At 41.4% G+C, this 20,721-nt stretch overlaps 1 protein-coding gene across 10 annotated transcripts in view; it reads left to right on the plus strand.

Annotated features, from left to right (window-relative positions):
- The window catches only part of Med12l (mediator complex subunit 12L), a 299,671-nt gene extending 278,954 nt beyond the window's left edge, over nt 1-20,717 (plus strand). For 7 of the 10 annotated variants that reach the window (XM_029537714.1, XM_029537710.1, XM_029537713.1 and 4 more), the window contains 6 exons: nt 1,006-1,095; nt 2,733-2,962; nt 4,562-4,718; nt 7,988-8,083; nt 17,350-17,431; nt 18,625-20,717. In XM_029537714.1, coding sequence (XP_029393574.1) covers nt 1,006-1,095; nt 2,733-2,962; nt 4,562-4,718; nt 7,988-8,083; nt 17,350-17,431; nt 18,625-18,677 — 708 coding nt within the window. In that variant the 3' untranslated portion in view covers nt 18,678-20,717. The remainder of the gene's footprint in view (nt 1-1,005; nt 1,096-2,732; nt 2,963-4,561; nt 4,719-7,987; nt 8,084-17,349; nt 17,432-18,624) is intronic. The other 3 variants (XM_029537715.1, XM_029537717.1, XM_029537718.1) reach the window with 3 other exon arrangements.
- The last annotated feature ends 4 nt before the right edge of the window (nt 20,718-20,721 follow it).

Consider the following 20,721-nt stretch of genomic DNA (forward strand, 5'->3'; position numbering starts at 1 on the left):
CCCCCCCCCCCGCCCCTGCTCCACTACCCACCCACTCCCACTACTTGGCCCAGGCCTTCCCTTGTGCTGGGTCACTAGGTCATCTATTCTTGATGGAGACACTCTGACTGGATTAAGAGTGCTGGAGTTTAGGTCATGGCTTTGTAGCAGCCCAGGCTTGACAGATGTTGCATTCTTACTGTGGTTGGCATTGGCATTCTCCTACCTCAACTAAAAAGCATTTATCCCTTTTCTTTGTTAGTCATGTATTTAGTTTTTCCAAGGCACTCTAAAACTATTTAATGCAACTATAATCTAGCACTTGTTAATTGTGAGACTGTAGTAAAATAATTACACATTGAACTTATTTCACCCTGTTAATGAAGTCTTGGGAAACGCAGGAATGCTGAGATCCTAGGCTTTCCCCCTCTGTGAATATCACTCCAGGCTTTCATAAAATAAGCTCAGTGAGGAGGATATGAAGTTCATGTATTGCTATCATTCTGATTTATAGTCTGAAGGCCAAAGTGTATTAAATTAAAAAGTAAAAAGATCTTAACTGGTTCTATTCTACATGTAGTTGGTTAGAATTATACTTGCTATTAACTTAGAAATTTTATTGAATACACCTCATTATAAAGTCTTAGAAGGTATTCAAATTTCCTCAGAAAACAGTATGTACAGTTTTCAGATCACTATGATAAAGCTTCATTAAGAATCCATGGGAATTTTATATGTGGTGAGACTATGCCATGTGTCTTTTTTTGGGTAGTGCCTGTGACTGGAGAGCCACAATTAAAGGACTCTTCGGTACCCAGAGAAGCATGTGTGCCCTCCTAGAGAGCCATTTAAGAAACTCTTTGCTGAGAGGAGTTAGGCGTAAATATATGTGTGTTACTGGTGGTGACATTCAGAGCACAGTCTGAAGCTGTCCTCACCGAACAGTCTGAAATCTGTAAGTTCTGTATTCGGAAGCTCAACTCAAGCACTTTCAGTTACAGAGTCTGTCCTGATTTTGTTTTCCAGGGCCAGCCAGGGGACCAGGCTGCTCTCTTTACTGCACAAGCACGGCCCTCCCCTCAGCTCCCTCAGTATCCAGGGCTGCAACAAGCACAGGTACCCACACTGCTTTGAAGCAAAGATTCCTTGATGTTTAATGCTATTTCTTTGGAGCAGGAGATCAAGGAACCTGCTCCTCATCTAGATAGAGAACTTAGTTATTTCTGCTTCCATGATTTCAGGACAGTAATTGTTGAGTCAGTCCCAGGATTGATCAGGAAATTCTTAGATTAGAAATGGAAATTAATTCAGGCTTCTCTTCTGCCACTGATAACGTATTGAAGCACTTGATCCAAGGTGGTGGCATGTACCGCTAACATCCACCCAAGAGGCAGAGGCAGGAGCATCAAGGCCAGCTAAGGTTATATAGTTGAGACCACATCTCAAAATCAGTCAATCAATCAATCAATCAATCAATCAATCAATTAAAATGTTTACTAATCTCAGTTATTTATGATATAGTGTTTAATGGTATAATTTGTTATAGAAATTTTCATATTCAAAGATAACTTCCATGAGGGATCATGGTAGAAGAACAAGACAGTGGGTCAGGTCGCAGTACAGGTGCTGTTGACCCTGTAGCTGTGTGACATGCATGGTACTCTGAGGGCTAGCTTCCTTTTCTATAAGATCAAGAGGAAAGATGTGGGATTCAAGGCAACCTATGGAATTAACATACTTCACATACACAGTAAATGCTCGACAAAGTGTGCGCTTACCTTTAAAAAATGTAGACCTTTGCTAGGCGCTGGTGCTGCATACCATTAATACCAGCACTTGGGAGGCAAAGGCAGGTGGATCTCTATGAGTTCAAGACCATCCTGGTCTACAAAATGAGTTCCAGGACAGTCAAGGCTATACAGAGATACCCTGTCTGAAGTAAAATAAAATAAAATAGCCCTTCTACATCCTTACACCCTTACTTCTTTCTTTTATAAAAAAAGACCTGATATTTTGACAAGCTTTGTGTTGGGGCTGGCTGTTCATTCTATGTATCCAGCCGGAAGGAGTGCCCTGTTTGTCTTACATAGGTCCCGAGTCGGGGTTCCCGGAGGCTGCTTCTGCATTTCAGTGTGTATCACTCTTGTCTCCAGAGTCAGAGTTCTTAAACTGCTTTAATATGTGGTGTCCAGGGATCCAGAGAACAGGCAGCGTTTTTGTTCAGAGAATTGTTATCTTGCGATCCAGAAAACTCCATGTTTGTCCTTTACGTAAAGGATCAAGGTTTAGAGAAATAGGTTCTTGTGCTAATGGGAAAGTAAACCCCGCCAGTTGATGTTCACTGGGGACCGCCCCTCCCTTGCTTGTCCCACTTTGGAGATGATACTGATGTTGCTTTGGTTTTGTTGAATCTAGGCATGGAATGTGCAGACACTACGCTGATTATTTCTATGCAGAAAGGTGCCCTTCCTAGCCTATAAATAGACAGCTCAACTTAGAAAGCAAATGGATACCCAATTATTTTTAACGAGAGACTTCTGTGGATTCATTATCCAGCCAGTCTATTCTCTAAGTGTCTAGTTAGACTTCTCGCCTGCAAGGGTAGCCATCCTCATGTGTTGAGTCATCCCAGGCTGTGAGAGCAGTGAGTTTCAGGTTGGACCTCCCGGGCTTATCTTCGCCCCGTGTTTCTTAGGGATGGGAATATGGGTGCTAACTGGAGCACTGACATTTTCCTTTGTGCCTTCCCGCAGACCATGCCCCAGGGCTACACAATGTATGGAACACAGATGCCTTTGCAACAGGCAGCTCAGCAGCAGCCTGGTGGCGTGGTCCTTTCCCCCAGCTACAACTCCAGGGCCTATCCGGCTGCACATTCCAGCCCAGCGCTGATGGAAAGACTCCGGCAGCTTCAGCAGCAGCCAAGTGGCTACGTGCAGCAGCAGGCCTCCCCGTACCTGCAGCCTGTAGCTGGCTCTCAGAGGTGATACCTGTTGAAGTAATTGCGATAGTAAACCCTCTCGGCCTTGGGATTGTTATGCTTCTTCCAAGCGTTTGATACCGTAATGGTTTTTGAGCTCCTCTATTTGCATCCTGACATCTCTCTCTCTCTCTCTCTCTTTTTTTTTTTAAACCAACGTGCAATAGAGGTTCCAAATTCTTTCATTCAAGAACACTGTGGTTTTGACTCACTTCTTCCATGTGGGCTATGTAAGATTTTTCAGATAATACCCATGTGCTAGTGCTAGTGGTCTTTCTTTTCTGCCTTTTCTCCCCCAAAAGGTTTTTTTTTTTAAATTTATTATTAAAAGTATCTGAGAAAACTATCGATCATTGTTAGCAGCACCTTACTAGGATTTGTTAATCCAGCCAGTCTATGTTGTAGTGCTAATTGTACATGGTGCTTCGCAAAGTTTTGTTATAACTTAGTTTCTATTTTTCCCACCCTCAGAGATGACTCACGGCCAACTCTTCTGGTTCTTGTTTTAATCACACCCCTTCCTCCTAGGGTGTGTGTCTGTACTGCTCATTGTTGTAGCTGCTATCCACACATGGCTAAATTTAAATTAATTAAATTTGATTTAACATTTATTTCTGCAGGCACATTAGTCACTTTTCAAGTGCACATTAGCCGGCTCTGTCCAGCATGGCTAGATTTGAGGTTCATGGTCTGTGCGGTGACATGAAGACCTGGCGGGATGCTCGGCTATCCCTTGAAATTCTGTAGCTTTGACCAAGGAGCCTTGCAGCTTTGTTTATTTCTAAACCCTGATAACTGTCTAACTAGTCCTAGTGGCTAAAGGCCATTTCATTGGATGGCACAGATAGGAATCATCATTGCTTATCAAAATATACAATCACGTTAGATAATATAGTCCAGAAGAATTAGGTTTGTAAAGTTGTGCATTGTACAGTGGATAGCAGCTTAGGTCCCATGAATTACCATCAGTGACTAGCTACATATCTGCTCAGGATAATTACTCTCTGAAAGTTAGGGAGGTAGGTGGTATTTGTGGGAAATAAGTTAATTTGTAAAGCATGCCCTATGCTCACCATGTTTTATAATAAGTAGTAGCATAGCAGAGCTCAGTAAGTTGAGCTTCAGTGCTCAAAAAATTCTGAGTTCAAATCCCACCTGTGTCACTTTTTTTTTTCTGGGTGACCTTACTTATTTCTCTATGTCCACTGCTTCATTTTTAAAATTAGATAATAAAACTGCTGACTCACAGCGATACCTGAGAAGTAATGAAATACGACTGTTCAGCCGTTCTATTCCCAGTCTTCCCGAAGTAAATATTAAATTATTTTCACTTAACTGCTAACAACGAATTTGATTTTTTTTTTTTTTTGAAAAGTAATTTCTATATGATTGCTACTTGGCTCAAAGTAGCATGTTCACCGTCTTTTTTTCTTGTTCGGTCACATATGTTATCTGATCCTCTGCCCTTTTCCCGTTTTAATTGTGCACATGATTATTGAGCACGGATTGTTTCTTGGTGGATATGTGTAAAATGCTGGAGGCACTGACTGACTTCCGTGGTACACCTGGTTCCTGAACACAAGTTGCATTATTCTTTGCCAGACTGAACCACCAGGCTCTACAGCAGAGCCCTCTGGTGGGCGGGGGAATTGATGCTGTGCTGACTCCCGCACATCCCAACCTCCCCTCGGTGCCCCTGCCTCAGGACCCAATGAGGCCCAGACAGCAGCAAGTTCGACAGCAGCAGAGACTCCTCCAGGTATGGGGTAGGGAGGTGAGGGAGATGCCATCCCTAACATCCCTAAGGGTAGTGCAGATACGTTTACAGTGAAGCGTTAACTTCCAAAGAGCCCTACGTATTTCACACTAAGGAGCTCGGCGAGTACACTGAAGTTCCATCTAGAGAGAGTTTTCTTTTCTCTGTATCTGCCAGGCCATGGGCAGGAGACTGCGTTGCTCAGAACCATTCCCTTTCCCAAAGCTTCAAGGGGCACCTGGATGCCTTAGTTTAAATGTAAGCCTCAGCTTACCTGGTCGCTAATTGACGAAGAGCCTACAATTTGCATACAAAATGTAATATTCATGAAGAGCAAATCATGTAATATTCATGACAGGAACAAAAGCAGCTTGCAGTCATCTCTTTGATTCTCATAACGTTATGATTTCTACCACACTTCTTCTCTACTTAAACTGTGGAGATGGAGAAGCAGAGATTACACAATTTGGAGGGCTCTGCGTTGGAATCCAGAAAGCTATTGTGTGTTCATTTGCTATAAATACTTGAGACTTCTAATAGAAGTCTCAAGGGTTTCTCCCTTTAGCACATTCTGATTTCTTTATTCCAGTATTATTGTGGATGGGGGATATAGGTCATTGGTAAAGCACCTTGCCAGAATGCACATGGCCCTGGGCTAATCCCCAGCACTGGAATGAAGGAAGAAGCAGAGGCAGGCAGGCAGGCAATCGTGTTAAATCTGTGCTATTTTTCTTCATTATTAACAAGCGATGCTTTTGTGTTAGATACTTCTTGGTAAGACTGTTAAGAGAACTCTCATTGCCAGTCAAAAATGAGGTGCAACTTTATTTTATTTACCTACACAGAAACACGGGAAAATGTGGAATCTAGTCGAGCAGGGTAGGTACAAGAGAACTATTTATGCTCTATGAGGTGACAGGCAAGAAAGCAGGGATGCAGGAAGGACCTTAAGGGAGATATGTCTCAACTTTTATACTGGATGGAGAGAAAGAAAAAAATAGTTCCCCTAAGAATCTAAACCGTAAATATGCCCAAGTGATGAAGTCTGAATCTAGTGCGATCTACAGAATTGTAGTTGAGAGGATTCAAGGCAGCAAGGAAAAGTGAAGACCAGCCCGCAGTAGAACAGAGCTTCAGTTTATAAGGTGACAATCAGTACATCCTCATTTTGGATAAAGTATTTTAAAAGTTATAATACATGGTAACTGATTTGGGTGACTATAGCCTACTGACGTCCTACTCATTGTATAGAGGCCATTGCCAAGGTGGTAAAGAAAAAAAAAAAAAAACTACTCTTGAACTTGTCATCAATAAAATGGAAAAGAGGATAGAGCTGCTTTCTAACTGTGCGTCAGATAAGCCGACAATCCAGTTCAGGACGGTTCAAGCAAAGCACTAGTTTGATTATTACTTCTAATAATTTTTAGTAACATAACTACTAAAACAGAGACTGTTACATTCTTTAGCCTCTGCCCTACAAGTCTGCAAATATTTTTTCAGGGCAACTATTTGAATGGCTCTTGCTTACCGCTCTCTGCCTTCCCAGGGCATTTTCAAGGCGGCAAATAGATCATTTTCTCACTAGGTAACCTGTTCCTTTCCCCCTGTTAGCCTTAACCCCGATACTGTTTCTTATCAACAAAAAAAGAAAGAGAGTGTGAATTGTCTGTTTGTCTAAATTACATTTATTCTTCTCTTTATGATTGGCTGTTGGCATAAAGGAAAATGTCAGCAGTTGAGAAGTTGAGTTCATCTCTCTTGAAACATTGTGCAGAGAACCAAGTGAATGGTAGTTCTGCATTGCAGTGCTCCTGGTTCAGCCAACACGGTTCGTGTTGACACACATCTGCACCACTGCTGGGACTCCAGATCTGCAAGTATTGCAGATCTCGAAGTACATATTTATTGTTTTCACTTTAAAAGGTCAAATAATTTGGGGAATAGTATGTAGACAAAGTTGGGGAAATGCATATGATGAAAATCTAGTCAGGTCACCAGTAACTAAAGGCCACTGAGAATATATATATATATATATATATATATATATATATATATATATATATCCTTCCCACCTTATATATGCATTCTGTTTCTTCTGTGACTTAGAAGTGTTTTCTAAGAGCTATGGATTTGAGCCAATTTAGTGTGGACAAGCATCTGTATTTCATGCTGGTAATTATGGGCTAGTTTATATCCTATAATAAAGGTAAGAATGGAGTCCTCAGGGGTCTTCCAAATATCACAGGGAAGATAGTTCCTGACTGGTGCTTGTGTTAGTTGGAAGTGTGAGATAGGTCGCTTGTGGGTGGACTGGCAGAGCATGTGGAAGAGGCCGAAACAGTAAGTGTTCAAGATATCCCTGAACAGTAAGCTCTGGCTGCCAGAGGCAGAAACCTTTAGTTTGGGAAGGCCTCCTGGAAGAACAAGTTTGTGTCGTTAAAAACACTTAAAGGAGGAGCAGAGTTTGACAAGGTGAAGATGTAGGATGCAGGATTACAGTCATGCCTCACGCAGTAACATTTCTGTCAGTGGCAGGCTGAGGCCACAGAGATCCCTTCAGAGTTTAGCACAGCTTTAAAATGCTTTTACCTTGTGACACCATGGGCTTCAGTATCACGATAGCATCATCATAGCACAATGTAAGTGTGTTTGCTGCTGTAAAGAGATGTATCCCACTGCCTCTTGTATAAGAGCATCACTTTAGTGAAGTGCTTAATACTAGGAAAGAACCGTCCCCTGATATGCCTACTTATTCTGTACGCTCTATATTGTTGTTATAGAGTATACTCTTGCCTCTTAAGGTTCCTTTCATGGCTGGAGATGTTCCTCAGCAGTAGAGGACTTGCCTGGGATGCATAAGGTCCTAGCTTGATTTATTTGCACTAGCGGGAAAGAATAAAACAGCATGTTATGTTTTATCAGCAGCAGGCTCGTGCATCTTGTGTTTTCTGTGTCTCTAAGTTGTATCATTTACCATGTCCTTAATTCACTCTTAATTTCATTTTGTTCACCATGGCCCTAGAAGTAATAAGCTGTCCAATGTATATCCCACAGCCAAGGTGTGTGGTTGACTACACCATGTATTTTTTTTGTATGTACACTGTACAATGTTCAGACAATGCAAGAATCACCTAATGACATATTTTTTGAGAGTGTATCTCAACCACTTTGCTTAAATGGAAGAGATAAAATGTATATTAGTGAGGGCTGTTCAGATGTGTCTCAGCCCCACCGTTTTAAGGGGCTACCGTAATCTTTTTCTTTCTTTCTAGATGCAGCAGCCCCAGCAGGCCCCCCAGCCCCAGCAGCCCTCACAGACCCAGAGTCAGGCCCTTGGTCTCCAAGCAATGCAGCCCCAGCAGCCTTTGGTAAGGCCTTGTGTTTGGAACCAGGATCTGGGTTTCTCCTTTAAAGCAGGTGCACTCTCCATAGCCATGAAATTTTAAGAGGGAAACTGTCTGAATATACTTAACCACCTTTCCTAGAATTCTGTCAGGGTTTTGTTCTTATAGGAGTTTGGCATATTTATTTTAATTTAAATGAATAATTAATATACACTAATAAATTTCAATATATAAATAAAATTTTGCTTTACACAATCTTACCATTTTCCTTTCTGGAAAAAAAATGTAAAGCACTCAATGGATGAGAATCTTATCAGTAAGATATTAAGACCTTTTCTATGAAGAGTAAAGAATGATTTCATGTATATGTTAAGATGATCTTAGATATTTTATAACATTCTCAGAGAGTATGAAAGTACTTTGTAAAATGACATGTTAGTAATTAAACCAAGTCTCTCTCTCCAGTTAGCATTTTTCTGCAAGAATTTCCACGTTGATCATAATCTACAGTCCACTTCCTTAACTTCTCAAATTGATTTTGGGAGCATGTGCATAACACGGGTGATTTGAAAACCTCAGCGATGTCAATGCTGATGGCTTGTTCTCTGTGAGCTCTACCCGAGGCTTGTCAGCAATGCACTCATTGCCAGGGGAGAGCAACAGTGCCACAGGTCGCCAGCCCTGCATCAGAAAGGAAAGGGGCATGGAGCCGTGGCAGCACACTGGCGAGTTAGTGGAGTCCCTTGGTTAAAGGCTGGACCCAAGCAGGTCTCTCCTGTGGTACCAACCCAGTAGAGAGTCCCTGCTAGTCCCAGGGACATTTGACATACACTTCTCTGGCCAGCTGAATCCCATTCTTTTGTACCAAGTGTCTATCTAGCTTTTCCAGTTTTGATTCTTTTTGTTTACAAATATTTATGGCAATCTATGTAACCTTTTTTTTTTCCTTAAGTAGAGGCAGAATGAAACTGGCTTCTTTGTCAGGAGCATAAAGTTGGCTAGGGCAACTTTTTTTAGAAATAAAAGAGACTCTCAGCTAGAATACTGATTACCTGCATAGTGTTCGGGAAGGAAGTTCCCTCCCTCCCTCCCTCTTTCCCTCCCTCCCTCCCTCCCTCCCTCCCTCCCTCCCCCCCTTTCTTACATAGTTTCAAACCCACAGAAAAGCTTCAAGAATGGTACAAAGAATTTCCCTAACCCCTTCACCTGTGCTCACAAAGTCCCATGTGGCCACCTTGGTTTTGTAGTTTCCCCTCCTCCCTCCGTTCCAGCTTTCTCCTGATCCCCACATACCAGGCAGCTGTCACCATGCGCCAGTTTAATTTTGAATGTTTCAATCTGTTTTTCCCTAGAGCAAGATGGCTGCTGGTTCTGTTAGTGAAGTGCTTGCTAGCATGAGTAACCCTGGGCGGGATCTCAGCATGGCAAAGCACACAAACCCACAGACATAAAACCACTGGTTATGGTGGCTGAAGTTAGGACATTGAACACTGATTTCATACTCGGATGCATAAATGGCTTTGGATTTTTTTTTTTTTTTTTTTTTGCTATGGCCGTGGTAGTTCAGTATCCTTTTTGCCATGTATTTCCCTGCCTCTGGCTCATTACTATTTAGCTTCCATGTCTCCTTTACCCACACAGAATTTGCAACAATTCCAAAGTGCCATGACTTCATCTTAGTAATGATGAGTTATTTCTTTCTTTTCTAAATGCTACTGAGCTGATTCACTGCTTAAGCATGACAGCCAGCAGTTCCTGTGTTGAAGAGCTGCTTCATGTACCCGCATCACAAGGGCCTTCACAACTCCTGGGGAAGCGGTGTCTGATGGCTTCCCATCATAAAGTCACTAACTGCTTCTTCTAAAGTAATAATGTAAGGACAGGGATTCATCCAATCTGTCCTGTTACTCATTAGACTCTCACCCACCAGTGTTGTCCTTGGCTGTCCCTTTCCGCTTCTCCTGTGGAAGGAGAAAAATGCTTACTCTCGAATGGTGTCATCCTGTTTTTGGTTGCCTGGTATTCGACTCCCAGGAAGAACTTTCCCATTGTTGCTTGTGTGTTTTTAATACAAAGGAAGGTGTGCTTTTTACAATTTCATTTCAGTTTTAATTATTTGTATATTTGTATGTCTGAGTGTTGGTTTGTGCTTGTGAGTGTTGGTTTGTGCTTGTGAGTGCTATGTATCCAGAGATCAGTGAAGGCATTGAATTCCCCGGAACTGGAGTTAAATGTAGTTGTGAGCTGCCTGAAGTAACTTGGGTGCTAGGAGCTGAACTCAGGTCACGTGGAAGAGTAGTGTTTGCTCTTAATGGCGAGCCACCTCTCCAGCTCAGGAAAGCATATCTTAAAAGTGAAATCTACCACTTGACCCTTTGATTTAAAAATTTGGCATCACTAAGAATAGCTTAAAGTCTTCTCCCAACTTTACTGAGTATCTGTTGTTACCTAGCAATAGTCAGGTGAAATTTGCTGATTTAAAAAATCATCAAAATCAGGGCTGGAGAGATAGCTTATTGTTAACTGCTACACTGGCTGCTCTTCCAGAGGTCCCAAGGTCAATTCCCAGCAACCACATGGTGGCTCACAACCATCTGTAATGGGATCCGATGCCCTTTTCTGGTATGTAGGTATATATGCAGATGGAGTACTAAAAATAAATACACAAATACAGATACATAAAAATAAATAAATCTTTTTTTAAAAAATCAGTCAGGGAAGCGGGAATGGGTAGGGGAACACCCTCATAGAAGCAGGGGGTAAGGGGGTGGGATGAGGGGTTTTCAGAGGGAAACCAGGAAAGGCGATGACACTTGAAATGTAAAGAAAGGAAATATCTAATACAAATTAAAAAAAATTAAAAATCATCAAAATCTTTCCCCAGTCTGAAGGTATAGCTCAGTGGGAGGGACACTTGCCTTGCCCATACAAGTCTCTGGGTTTGATTCCCAACACTGTAACACAATGAAAAAATGTCTTTCCATTGAGTAGGTTATTAAGTCAGACAAATAAAACTTAGCACTACTCTTTGTGTTTTCCTTCTATACACAACCAGGTATTCTAAAGGTTTTGACAGAAAGCCAAAATCTATGCAAATAGGTCTTGTTGAGTGTTTGGAACATTTGATGCTGACTGGAAAAAATCCTAACTCTTTATGTAAAACAAAGATTCCCATGCTCTAGTACTATTGTTAGCAGCGGTATTGAGTGTGACCCTAACGGAAGTAACTGTCACATAGTTACACCTTTCTAGTGATCTATGATGTACATGAGTCCTTGTTAAATGTAAGAAACCCAATAATTCAAGAATGGTAACTTGTATGTAGTAATTGCTAATGAGGAAATGATTGTACAGTAACACCCTTTTATCAAAAATGCAAACTTTAAATGTAGATCTATAGTTTTTATTGAATATATGATAATTACAGCATATTTTAAACTTTTTAAAACTTTGATTCAGGTGTGTAATTAAATGAAATATTGCATGCTCTGTTCCTCACAAATAATAAAGTCCCTATATTTCAATTACCTATAGTCATTCATATTTAATCTGTATTTTTTTCTTATAAGGAAAAATGTAAAGATTCACTCACACAGATATATAACAGATATGTAAATCCTAAAATACGTCATTGCCTGTAACTCCAGCACTGGGCAGGTGGGAACAGCAGGATGGCTGGAGTTCGTGGGCCCATCAGCCTACCATTGGGGAGTTCTAGGGTCACTGAGAGACGTCCCATTCAGAATTACAAGGTAGGAAGTGACAGAGGATGATACTCAATGTGAACCTCTGCCTTCTGCTGTAAGCTTAATTTAGAGGTTGGGTCAGGGATTTTCCTCTACTTGCTACTCAATTGTATTTCATTTCATATGTAATAACGATATATGATGTCTTAGTTACTTTTCTGTTGCCGTGAAGAGTCACCATGAACTGGGAAACTTATAAAAGACAGCATTTTACAGGGGACTCTGAGGGTGAGTCCATGACCATCTTGGTGGAGAGCATGGCAGCAAGCAGGCAGGCCTGGTAGTAGCATGGTGGCTGAGTGGTTACATCTACAGACCAGAGGCAGAGACCAGGCTTTTGAAACCTCAGAGTGCAATACCCCCCACCCTCCAGTAACACAACTCTGAATTCATCATGAACGCTACACCAACTAGGAAGCATGCATTCCAATGTATGAGCCTGTGGAGACAGTTTGCATTCAAAACACCGTTTTTTGAGAAATAATAATGAAGATACAACGTTAGCTTTGTTTGTAGTTTGTGCTTCATAATTCCTTATGAATGGAGTACCAAATGCCTTAGATGTGTTTGCTATTTTGGGTAGGATAAACAAAGAAACTGAATTCTGTTACTAACCTGTATTTATAGGTCTGGGGAACTTTTTCTTTAAACCTCTCCATTGTAGTTTAAAACAGTGACAGAGTTATACAGTCATTGACCCACAAGCATTAGGGCATAGCCCATCAAAGGGAGTTTGACATTTTTATACTCAGATTATAGTTCTGTGAATAATTAACTGAGCTATTGTGTATAAAGAACAAGCAATTTAATACTGATTTCTAAGGCAATACTGTTGATTATTAGGCTGTGTTTCACCCACTGGCTTACCATACTACCATCCCAAGGACTGAGGAAGTAATTCAGAGCTTGGAAGATAACTTTTTTTTTTCTCATTATGCTCATGAGAAAATAATTTGATGGAAATAAATGTCTTTATTATTTATTATTAGGAAACTTAATAATCTGTAATGAGCCTTTTATTTTATTTTATTTTTTCTGCTTGGCAGAAGGCTTCCAATTCTCACTGAGAAACACAGCATTGTTTCAATAGAGAACAATCTTTCATAAATAATCCAATCAGGAGTTATAGCTTAGGGACCAGATGGCATGTGTCTGTAAGCCTCAGAATGGGCTAGAAAATTTACAACATTTAGATCTAAGTGGTCAGTTTCAGAATTTGAAATTATAGGAGTGGTCAATACTATCAAGATGTTTCATCATTATAATTCTTTTTAGGTTTACTTTAGTACATTTGTATGATATCTATCTATAAATCTATATTCTATCTATCTATCTATCTATCTATCTATCTATCTTTTTATCTATGCATCAATCTATTGGTTGTGACCTAAGCCTTTAACAACTGAGCCATCTCTTCACTTTCCACTTTGAGACAGGGTGGGACCTGACTGTCCTGGAGTTCACTATCTAGCTCAGGCGGGCACTTAACTTACAGAGATGTGCCTGCCTCTGCATTCCCAGTACTGGGATTAAAGGTGTGTGCCACTGCACCTGGATATACACATACTTTTAAATTATTATTTTGATGTAGTTGTACTTTTCAGTTGCTGAGACATTTCTCTGCCATTAAAATTTTGGACTGTTACCAGTTTTAAAGATAGTACTGTTAAAGATATTTTGGTATGTATTCTATACCTCTTTTTCATTGTCTCATAATAGAAAACAAATATAAAAATATTTTCAACTAATTATGTATGTCAATATCAAGGGCACAGTGCCTCAGCAACTTTAAGGAAAAAAATTCCCATTTCCTTTTTGATTACATTCCCTGAGATTCACTATTTTTTAAACACCTTTGGCTTCTAGTCATAATAGACACCCTTAGCAGATCCAACTCATGTTTCAGGCCTGCTCTCCCCTCAGTTCCCATCTTTGGAGAAGAGTGTGGTGAGCCAGCTGCCGAGGAGAGGTGAGCTTGGACTCCTCTGGGGTTGTGGTTGATGTTGCATGACGGGAGGAGTAAGTTACCACACCCCCTTCCTGACCTGCCACTCCCTGCCTGCCGATGGCTGCAGTGGATTTCAGTTCAGTGCTTATTTGTTATATTCAGTAGAGGCCGGCAGCCTGTGAGGCATTAGGGAGCGTGCTATGGAAGTACCAAGTATGTTCTTTGGTACCAGAGGACTGAGAATCATTGGAAATGGCTGAGTGGCTGTGTTGTACAGGAAAAGTAGCATATGATGGCTAGACCTTTTTAGTTGAAGAGCTTCAGAAGTTGCACTGATTTGTTAGTTAGGTACCTGAACTGAGGTGGCTTAAAAAGGGGTTTGTGTTTTTCTCTCTCTCTGTTCTGGAAACTGGAAGTGAAAGATGGGGATTCAGCAATGGTGGTTCCTTCTGCTTGCTGATGGGAGAGCCCGTGCCATGCCCTCTGTTCCAGTTCCTCACTGTGCACTGGCTGCCTTTGGTACATGAGCTCTGTTTCACCCTCACATGGCGTTCTCACTGTTTGCACTAACGTACCCACGTCTCCCTTTTTATGAGAGTACCATTCATGTTGTGTTGGATTCCATGATAGTAATTAATCATGGCTACCTCTAGAAAGGCTCTGCTTCCAAGTGATGTCACAATCCCGGGGTTTGGGACTGCAGCATTTCTATTTTGAGTGATACAGTTGAAGCCCTAACAGAGATCCAAAGAGAGAAATGTGGAGCTCATGTTGGAAAGCTTCAGTGTAAACCACCGTGAAAGGCAGTGCTAGGTCTGTTGTCTTTTGACTGTGGCTTTGTCAACCTCCTTTAGTTGTTGGTATCCGTTGGGACATAGTAGGCAGTGACAATGAATACCCATGGCCAAGTTAATCACGGTATAAAGGTGTTTTTAAGGTCAAAACTGCCTTAGGACAGAAATGATCACCTCTTCAAGATGTCCTACAGAAGCTTTTCTGTAAAATGTGTGTGTGAGATTAAGAGAAGCCCATGGCTGTCAGTTAAGTGTGGTGACAACTTAGTGTGCATGCGTGTGTCATTTGTCTTCTGTGAAGAAAGGACAACTAGCAGTAAGTAGCCTCTGGCCTTTCTGGGAAATTTGTATGGTGTCCCAAGCTTGGTCATAAGTGTAATTATTGACTTACAATCCTTTAAAGGTTCATGTGTTTAAATGACTATTAACTCTGTTTGATAGATGTAGCGTGAAGCTCCTGCCAACATTTAAGAAAATAATATCCATGCTGTGTGACTAAGTCTGTTCTTTTCATCTTATGCTGTCTTAATCAGGTGACTTAAAATACACTAGTTCTTGGGGGAAGATTCTGTTGTATTCCATTTTGCCTTTCAAAAAGCATACACAAGAGCAGCATTAGATAATAACTGCTGTGACTTTTGACCAGTAGCCACAGACAAAAGTGTTATACTGATCTTTCTCGGGGAATTCATGCTCTGTTATGAGAAATTAAGATAGATAGTTTTAAGAATGCCCTTAGGATTCAGAAGCCAAATGACACAACTCCCACCTGTATCAGGAGAATATTGGTAGTAAAAGTTCATAGGTCTTTATTATTCATAGCCTAAATTCAAATAACTCTGAAAATTCAAGATTAAACAGCCAAAGCTGAGGAGAAGGGACATTCAGCTCTCTCTCTCTGCATTCTCTGTAAGGGGGCTGTGTGGATGCTTGCTAGCAGAAATGCAGTATGTGTGGAGAAGGGTTCAGCCCTACATGACATGTCGAGAGCTAACATACTAAACTCCATGTTTACACACACTAACATGAAAGCACCTGTCCCAAAAGTTTTATTAACATCATTGTTCCGTCAGAATCAAGCTGCAGAATATGTACCTATAATGCCCACAATAGTGCCCGGCACATAGAAAGACTTGTTAACCAGCACAAGGCAAGGCCTGGGCCAAGTAATGGGAGTGGGTGGGTAGGGGAGCAGAGGTGGGGGGCGGGGTATAGGAAACTTTCGGGATAGCATTTGAAATGTAAATAAAGAAAATAATAAAAAAATTAAAAAAAAAAAAAAAGAAAGACTTGTTAAGTGGGCTTCTAAGCATTGAAATGGTTGAATTAAAAAGAAAACACCTTCCTGAATTTTCCACACAGAGGAATGATTGTTGTTCTGTTTTCCCAGACCTGTATGTGGAGAGGGTTGGTGCTGGCAATGGCTTATCGTCTTTGTGTGTCATTACACATGGAAGAGTCATCTTGGCAGTGCTGTCTAAATTAAGAGTTTTCTGCTAAATCTGAATTTCAGGCAAGCAGTTAGGAAAAAGGGTTAGGTCAAATCTTCCGTTGGGTTACTTGGACTAAATTCAGTATTCGTCACATGAAATATTAAATATTAGTAAAATAAAAGTTACTCGTTACTTGTCTGAAATTCACATTTAGCCATGCATTCTGTATTTGAATTTCCTATACGACCTAACAGTCCTGGGCAGCTTTCAGTCATACTGAGGACCTCCAAGGAAGAGAGACTCAGACTCATGTTGCTTTCACATGGAGAATGGTCTTACTAAAAAACTCCTTAGGGAGGTGAAGCAGATTAAGGACGAGCAGTGCAGACGTGCTGCAGGCACAGCACAGACCTCTAAGCCCTTGTGCTGTGAGAAGAGGGGAGGTGGAGAGAACCGGGGTACCCAGGGAAGAGCCCAGGCGCTGGTGCCTTGCATGCACTAGGCTGGCAGAGAGCCACTGTGGAAGAAGCTGGCAAAAATAAAGAAAACCCCCTTACCATGCTCCTTCCTGGCCTGCGTTAGCTCCTACCTCTCTGTCTCTGGAGGTGCTCTCTAGGGTGCTGTGGCAGCCTGGTTATCTTGTCCCATACTGGCGGATGGCACAGGCTGAGGTTAACAGGAAACAACCAGGTCTTCGTGTACTGACTAAGTGATGCTCATGTCAGAGCATCCCAGCTGTTTCTAGGCTGCAAGAAGACAGCGGAGGAGTAGAGAAAGAAAAGAAAGAGGCGGCCTGACACCTGCAGTTAGGAAGTGACCCAGTACTATGACTGGTGATTCTAATTTAAAAACAGATTTGCTTCTAGCAGACACTGATCAGTCAGTCTCCCCCCCTGCTCCTCAAACATCAGCCGCAGTTTCTTGTGTGGTACTTCCGGTTCCCCTCAGACAGTGCTAGGAAAAAAAAACTCCTTAAAATGTAAGTGTTCTTGGTGTATGGCCCAGCTCACCGGTGCTATGGCTGGCAGGTGGAGGTCATAGCCCAGATATTACACAGCCCACGCTCTGCCTCACAGGCTCTGCCCATGGGGTCCTTTGCCGTTGGGCAGATCTCCGCAGCAGAGAGCTTGCTTCCATTTTGTCAGAGAGGTCTTTGGGTAGGCTGCCTCTGTAGTGAGGACTTCTTCATAGAAACTCTAAAGATAGATGCCAAGCAAGTAAGTACCCGCGGGAAGCACTATTTGGCCAGCTGTACCGGTAGACAAAACCAAACTGAGCATGTGAACGTGCGTTAGCCAGCCCCGAGGTACAGCCTGTGCCTTGTGGAGCACGAGTGGCTGACTCATCCTTCCCCTTGTTGCAATTACAGTTCCCCAGGCAAGGCTTGCAGCAGACCCAGCAACAGCAACAGACAGCCGCCCTGGTGCGACAGCTCCAGAAACAGCTTTCTAGTAAGTACCTGTCTCACAGGGAGCCAGGGGAACCCTGGGATGCAGCAGCAGCAGCAGGGACAAGCCCGGCATAGGCAGAGTGGGCTCTTCAGAAATCACACTGAGTCCTCTCAAACATTTTAAAAGACTGGTTTTTTTTTGTTTTGTTTTGTTTTGTTTTGTTTTTTTATTGAAGTAGAGCTCCATCACTTTCCTTCCTTGCTTTCTTCTGTCTCACTTATCCCATGACCTTGACTTAGATCACCCCTACATCAGTGTCTCAGGACAGAATTGAGATGGAGTTTTAGAGATGGAGTGGGTCCCTTGTGTGGTGAAACATAGTGGCCTGGAGTCACAAGACCTGATTTCTTTGCCAGTGTGACCACTATTGACTGGGTCATGTTTTCCCATCTATGCAGGGAAAGGAGACATGTTTTCCCGGGGCTTTTAGATTCAGTGTTTCTGAGTTACAGAGTGGCGTCCGCTGCATGTTCAAACAGTGATGTGGCATCCATTTGTGGCTGAGGGGTAGCTTTTTGCATGCCTGCTTTGCATGTGGGTATCTTGACAGAGAGAATTGCCCCCCACCCCCCTCCACACTCCTTGGTGTCTCTGCCAGTCATACTTAATATCTTAATTTTTCTTTATTTTATTTTGTTTTTGTTTTTGGTCTTTAACATATAATGTACACTTGTCTGTGTCTTTATGTAACACATCACCATGTTCAATGAATACATACATGAGATTTGTGTGTATCTTTTTAAGTAGGTATACTCTATTAAATAATCTGTGATTAAAACAACGAAATACAATGATATTTTCAAGTTAAAATTCTTGCAGAGACTATAAGCTGAAGGCTTTGCCTGATAGTGTTTATAAATCAGCACGGAGGAGTCCTGAATTGCAGACTTATCTGAAGAGCATGCCAGCTTGCTCTGCTGTCCCCAGAGTGTCAAGAGCTGGAACACAGCTCTTGGACACTTTGAGTCAATTTATCTAATCCCAAGGCATTGTGTGGGCAGCTGTGAGTCTCTCATGCAGACTTGGCCCCTCTACAGAATCCATTTGGTCACATCACATGGTCATTGGCCCCAGGGTCTAGCCTGTCGCTCTGCTCTCCCATCCGTGGGGCTGTTACTGAGGCACTCCAGAGAGCAGGTGTTATCTGCAGCACCAGTTCCCATCTGTAACTGTCACTTTCGCTTTCCTCCCAGGTAACCAGCCACAGCAAGGAGTGACTCCCTGTGCACACCCTTCACACTTTTGAATCGGAAAGAGAAGACATGAAGTTTATGTTTGCACTGAAAAACAGAAAATCAAATTTAGTAGTCATCATAAGACGTCTCCTTTGGTCTTTGGTTATTTATGTTTTCCTATATTTTATGCTACATTTCATGCAGAGGTATTTAAATAAGTAAAGGAGTCATGGTTTGGTTTTATCATATTTAAAGTAGGTTTTAAAATGTGGATCATGCAGGCCTACTCCAGATAGTGTGGTAGCAGACCTTTTGAAACTGGTGCTTTTTTATCTCATATTTACATAAAGAATGAATTATGGTAGGTTTAAATATTTATGTATTCATTAACTTTTTTTTTTTTTAACCTGTGGTGGACCAAACTACTGATCTGAAAGATGTGGCGGGTCTCACGGGAGTGGACACATTAGCCCTTCGCTCTACTGTGGCAGTGGGGTGAACATTTATTTGCATCACTTTAATTTGAAATGTTGATCATTTTCATAAGCACTTTATAAACTTTGTTCGCATTTATGAAGGACTTTGCTTCGCTTTTGTTGTGGTCCAAAGGTGCTGAAACGGATTGTTGTTTAGTACTTCCGCTTCTTCAGGGCTTCTGCAAGAGCCACCCTGAGATCTGTGGGAGCCTCTTAGAAGCAGCTGCACTCAAATTTGTTCCCAGTGGCAAAATCTTTAACCAGATTCTTCATGAAGGTACAACCTATAACCGCGGGAGGCCAGAAGAGCCACGGTGGAATCGGTCCATTTTACTTACTGCCAGTTTTGGTAAAAAATAAATAAATAAATAAATAAATAAATAAATAAATAAATAATAATTATAATAACTGTCCAGTTTAGGTTCTTCAGAACCTCATGCCAACTTGAGAAAAATAAAATAAAATCTCACAGCTGGCCTTAGATTCCACAGTGCTCAGACTTGGCATGGTTTCCAGAGAATCTGGCCCCACAGTCCAGAGGGTTCTGGTAGTCATCAAAGGTATACTTGCTGTCAATTTTGTATGGTAAGTATTTACAATTTTGAATTTAATTATTAATGTTGGTGTCAGTCTTGGTTGTGTATTGCTTCTACTGTATTTATAAACCGGTGCAAAAAAAAGCACAAGTAAAGTAAATTATACATCAAATTTATTATAAAGAAATAGTAACTATTTTAACTTTGTTCAAGTATGTGGTAATTTGCTCCTATTAGAGTGAAAAAAAATACAGTAAATTATTATCAGTTTGTGTAACTTAAGAGTATTCCGTATAATATTTTTTTAGAATTAGCTGCATACAATTTTGAATGTGAAAATTGCAGGGCATTTTAAGACATGTAGGGATCTTTCCCTGTTCTGTGTTGGGTTCACTTTCGTTTTGCCATATGATTTCACATGTAATGTAGTCAAGCATACTGTGAATAGATTGTCTATGAAGAGCAAACCCTGTAGAACTACTTTTTTAAAATGTAGCTAGTACGACTTCAGACGATTTCTTTCGCAGATCGTTATTATAAATAATTTATATCATCCTAGGTGAGTTACCCATTGCAGAGTTTGACTCATTCAAATGACCTCAGATCCATGTTTGCTTACTTGGCCATGGCGACATCGTGTGAACTGCTTTGTACACTGTGAAATATATCCCTCCAGCCTGCTTGTTTTGTGTTTACTTTGGGCTGGAAAAGACTTTGCCAAACGTTTAAGACCATTCTCCCCACCGAGTTCACATTCTCTCTGCTCTCAGACAGTGCAGCACATTTCAGTGGTCCTGTATGTCTGCTCGGCTTTCCTCTCCAGAGTCATTCTTAAAATTCACGAAGCGATTCCCCTTCTCCCCCAGGGAATATTCTGTATGATTGCATTTGCAAAACCACCGAAGTGTGAATGTTGTGCCTAGTGAGTCGGTCATATCCTATCCTCTCTGGTCTTAATTCATTGATGGTTGATATTTAAAACTCCAGCTTCAGTTTGAACCTTGTCTTTTTTTTGTAGCTCAATATTGCAAACAGCAGAACGAGTGTTAGAACTGCATAGCATTTGTTTGCACTTTACACTTTGCAGAAGTTAATTTATTAAT

The sequence above is a fragment of the Mus pahari genome, chromosome 4 (assembly GCF_900095145.1).
Source record: "Mus pahari chromosome 4, PAHARI_EIJ_v1.1, whole genome shotgun sequence".
Lineage (NCBI taxonomy): Eukaryota > Metazoa > Chordata > Mammalia > Rodentia > Muridae > Mus > Mus pahari.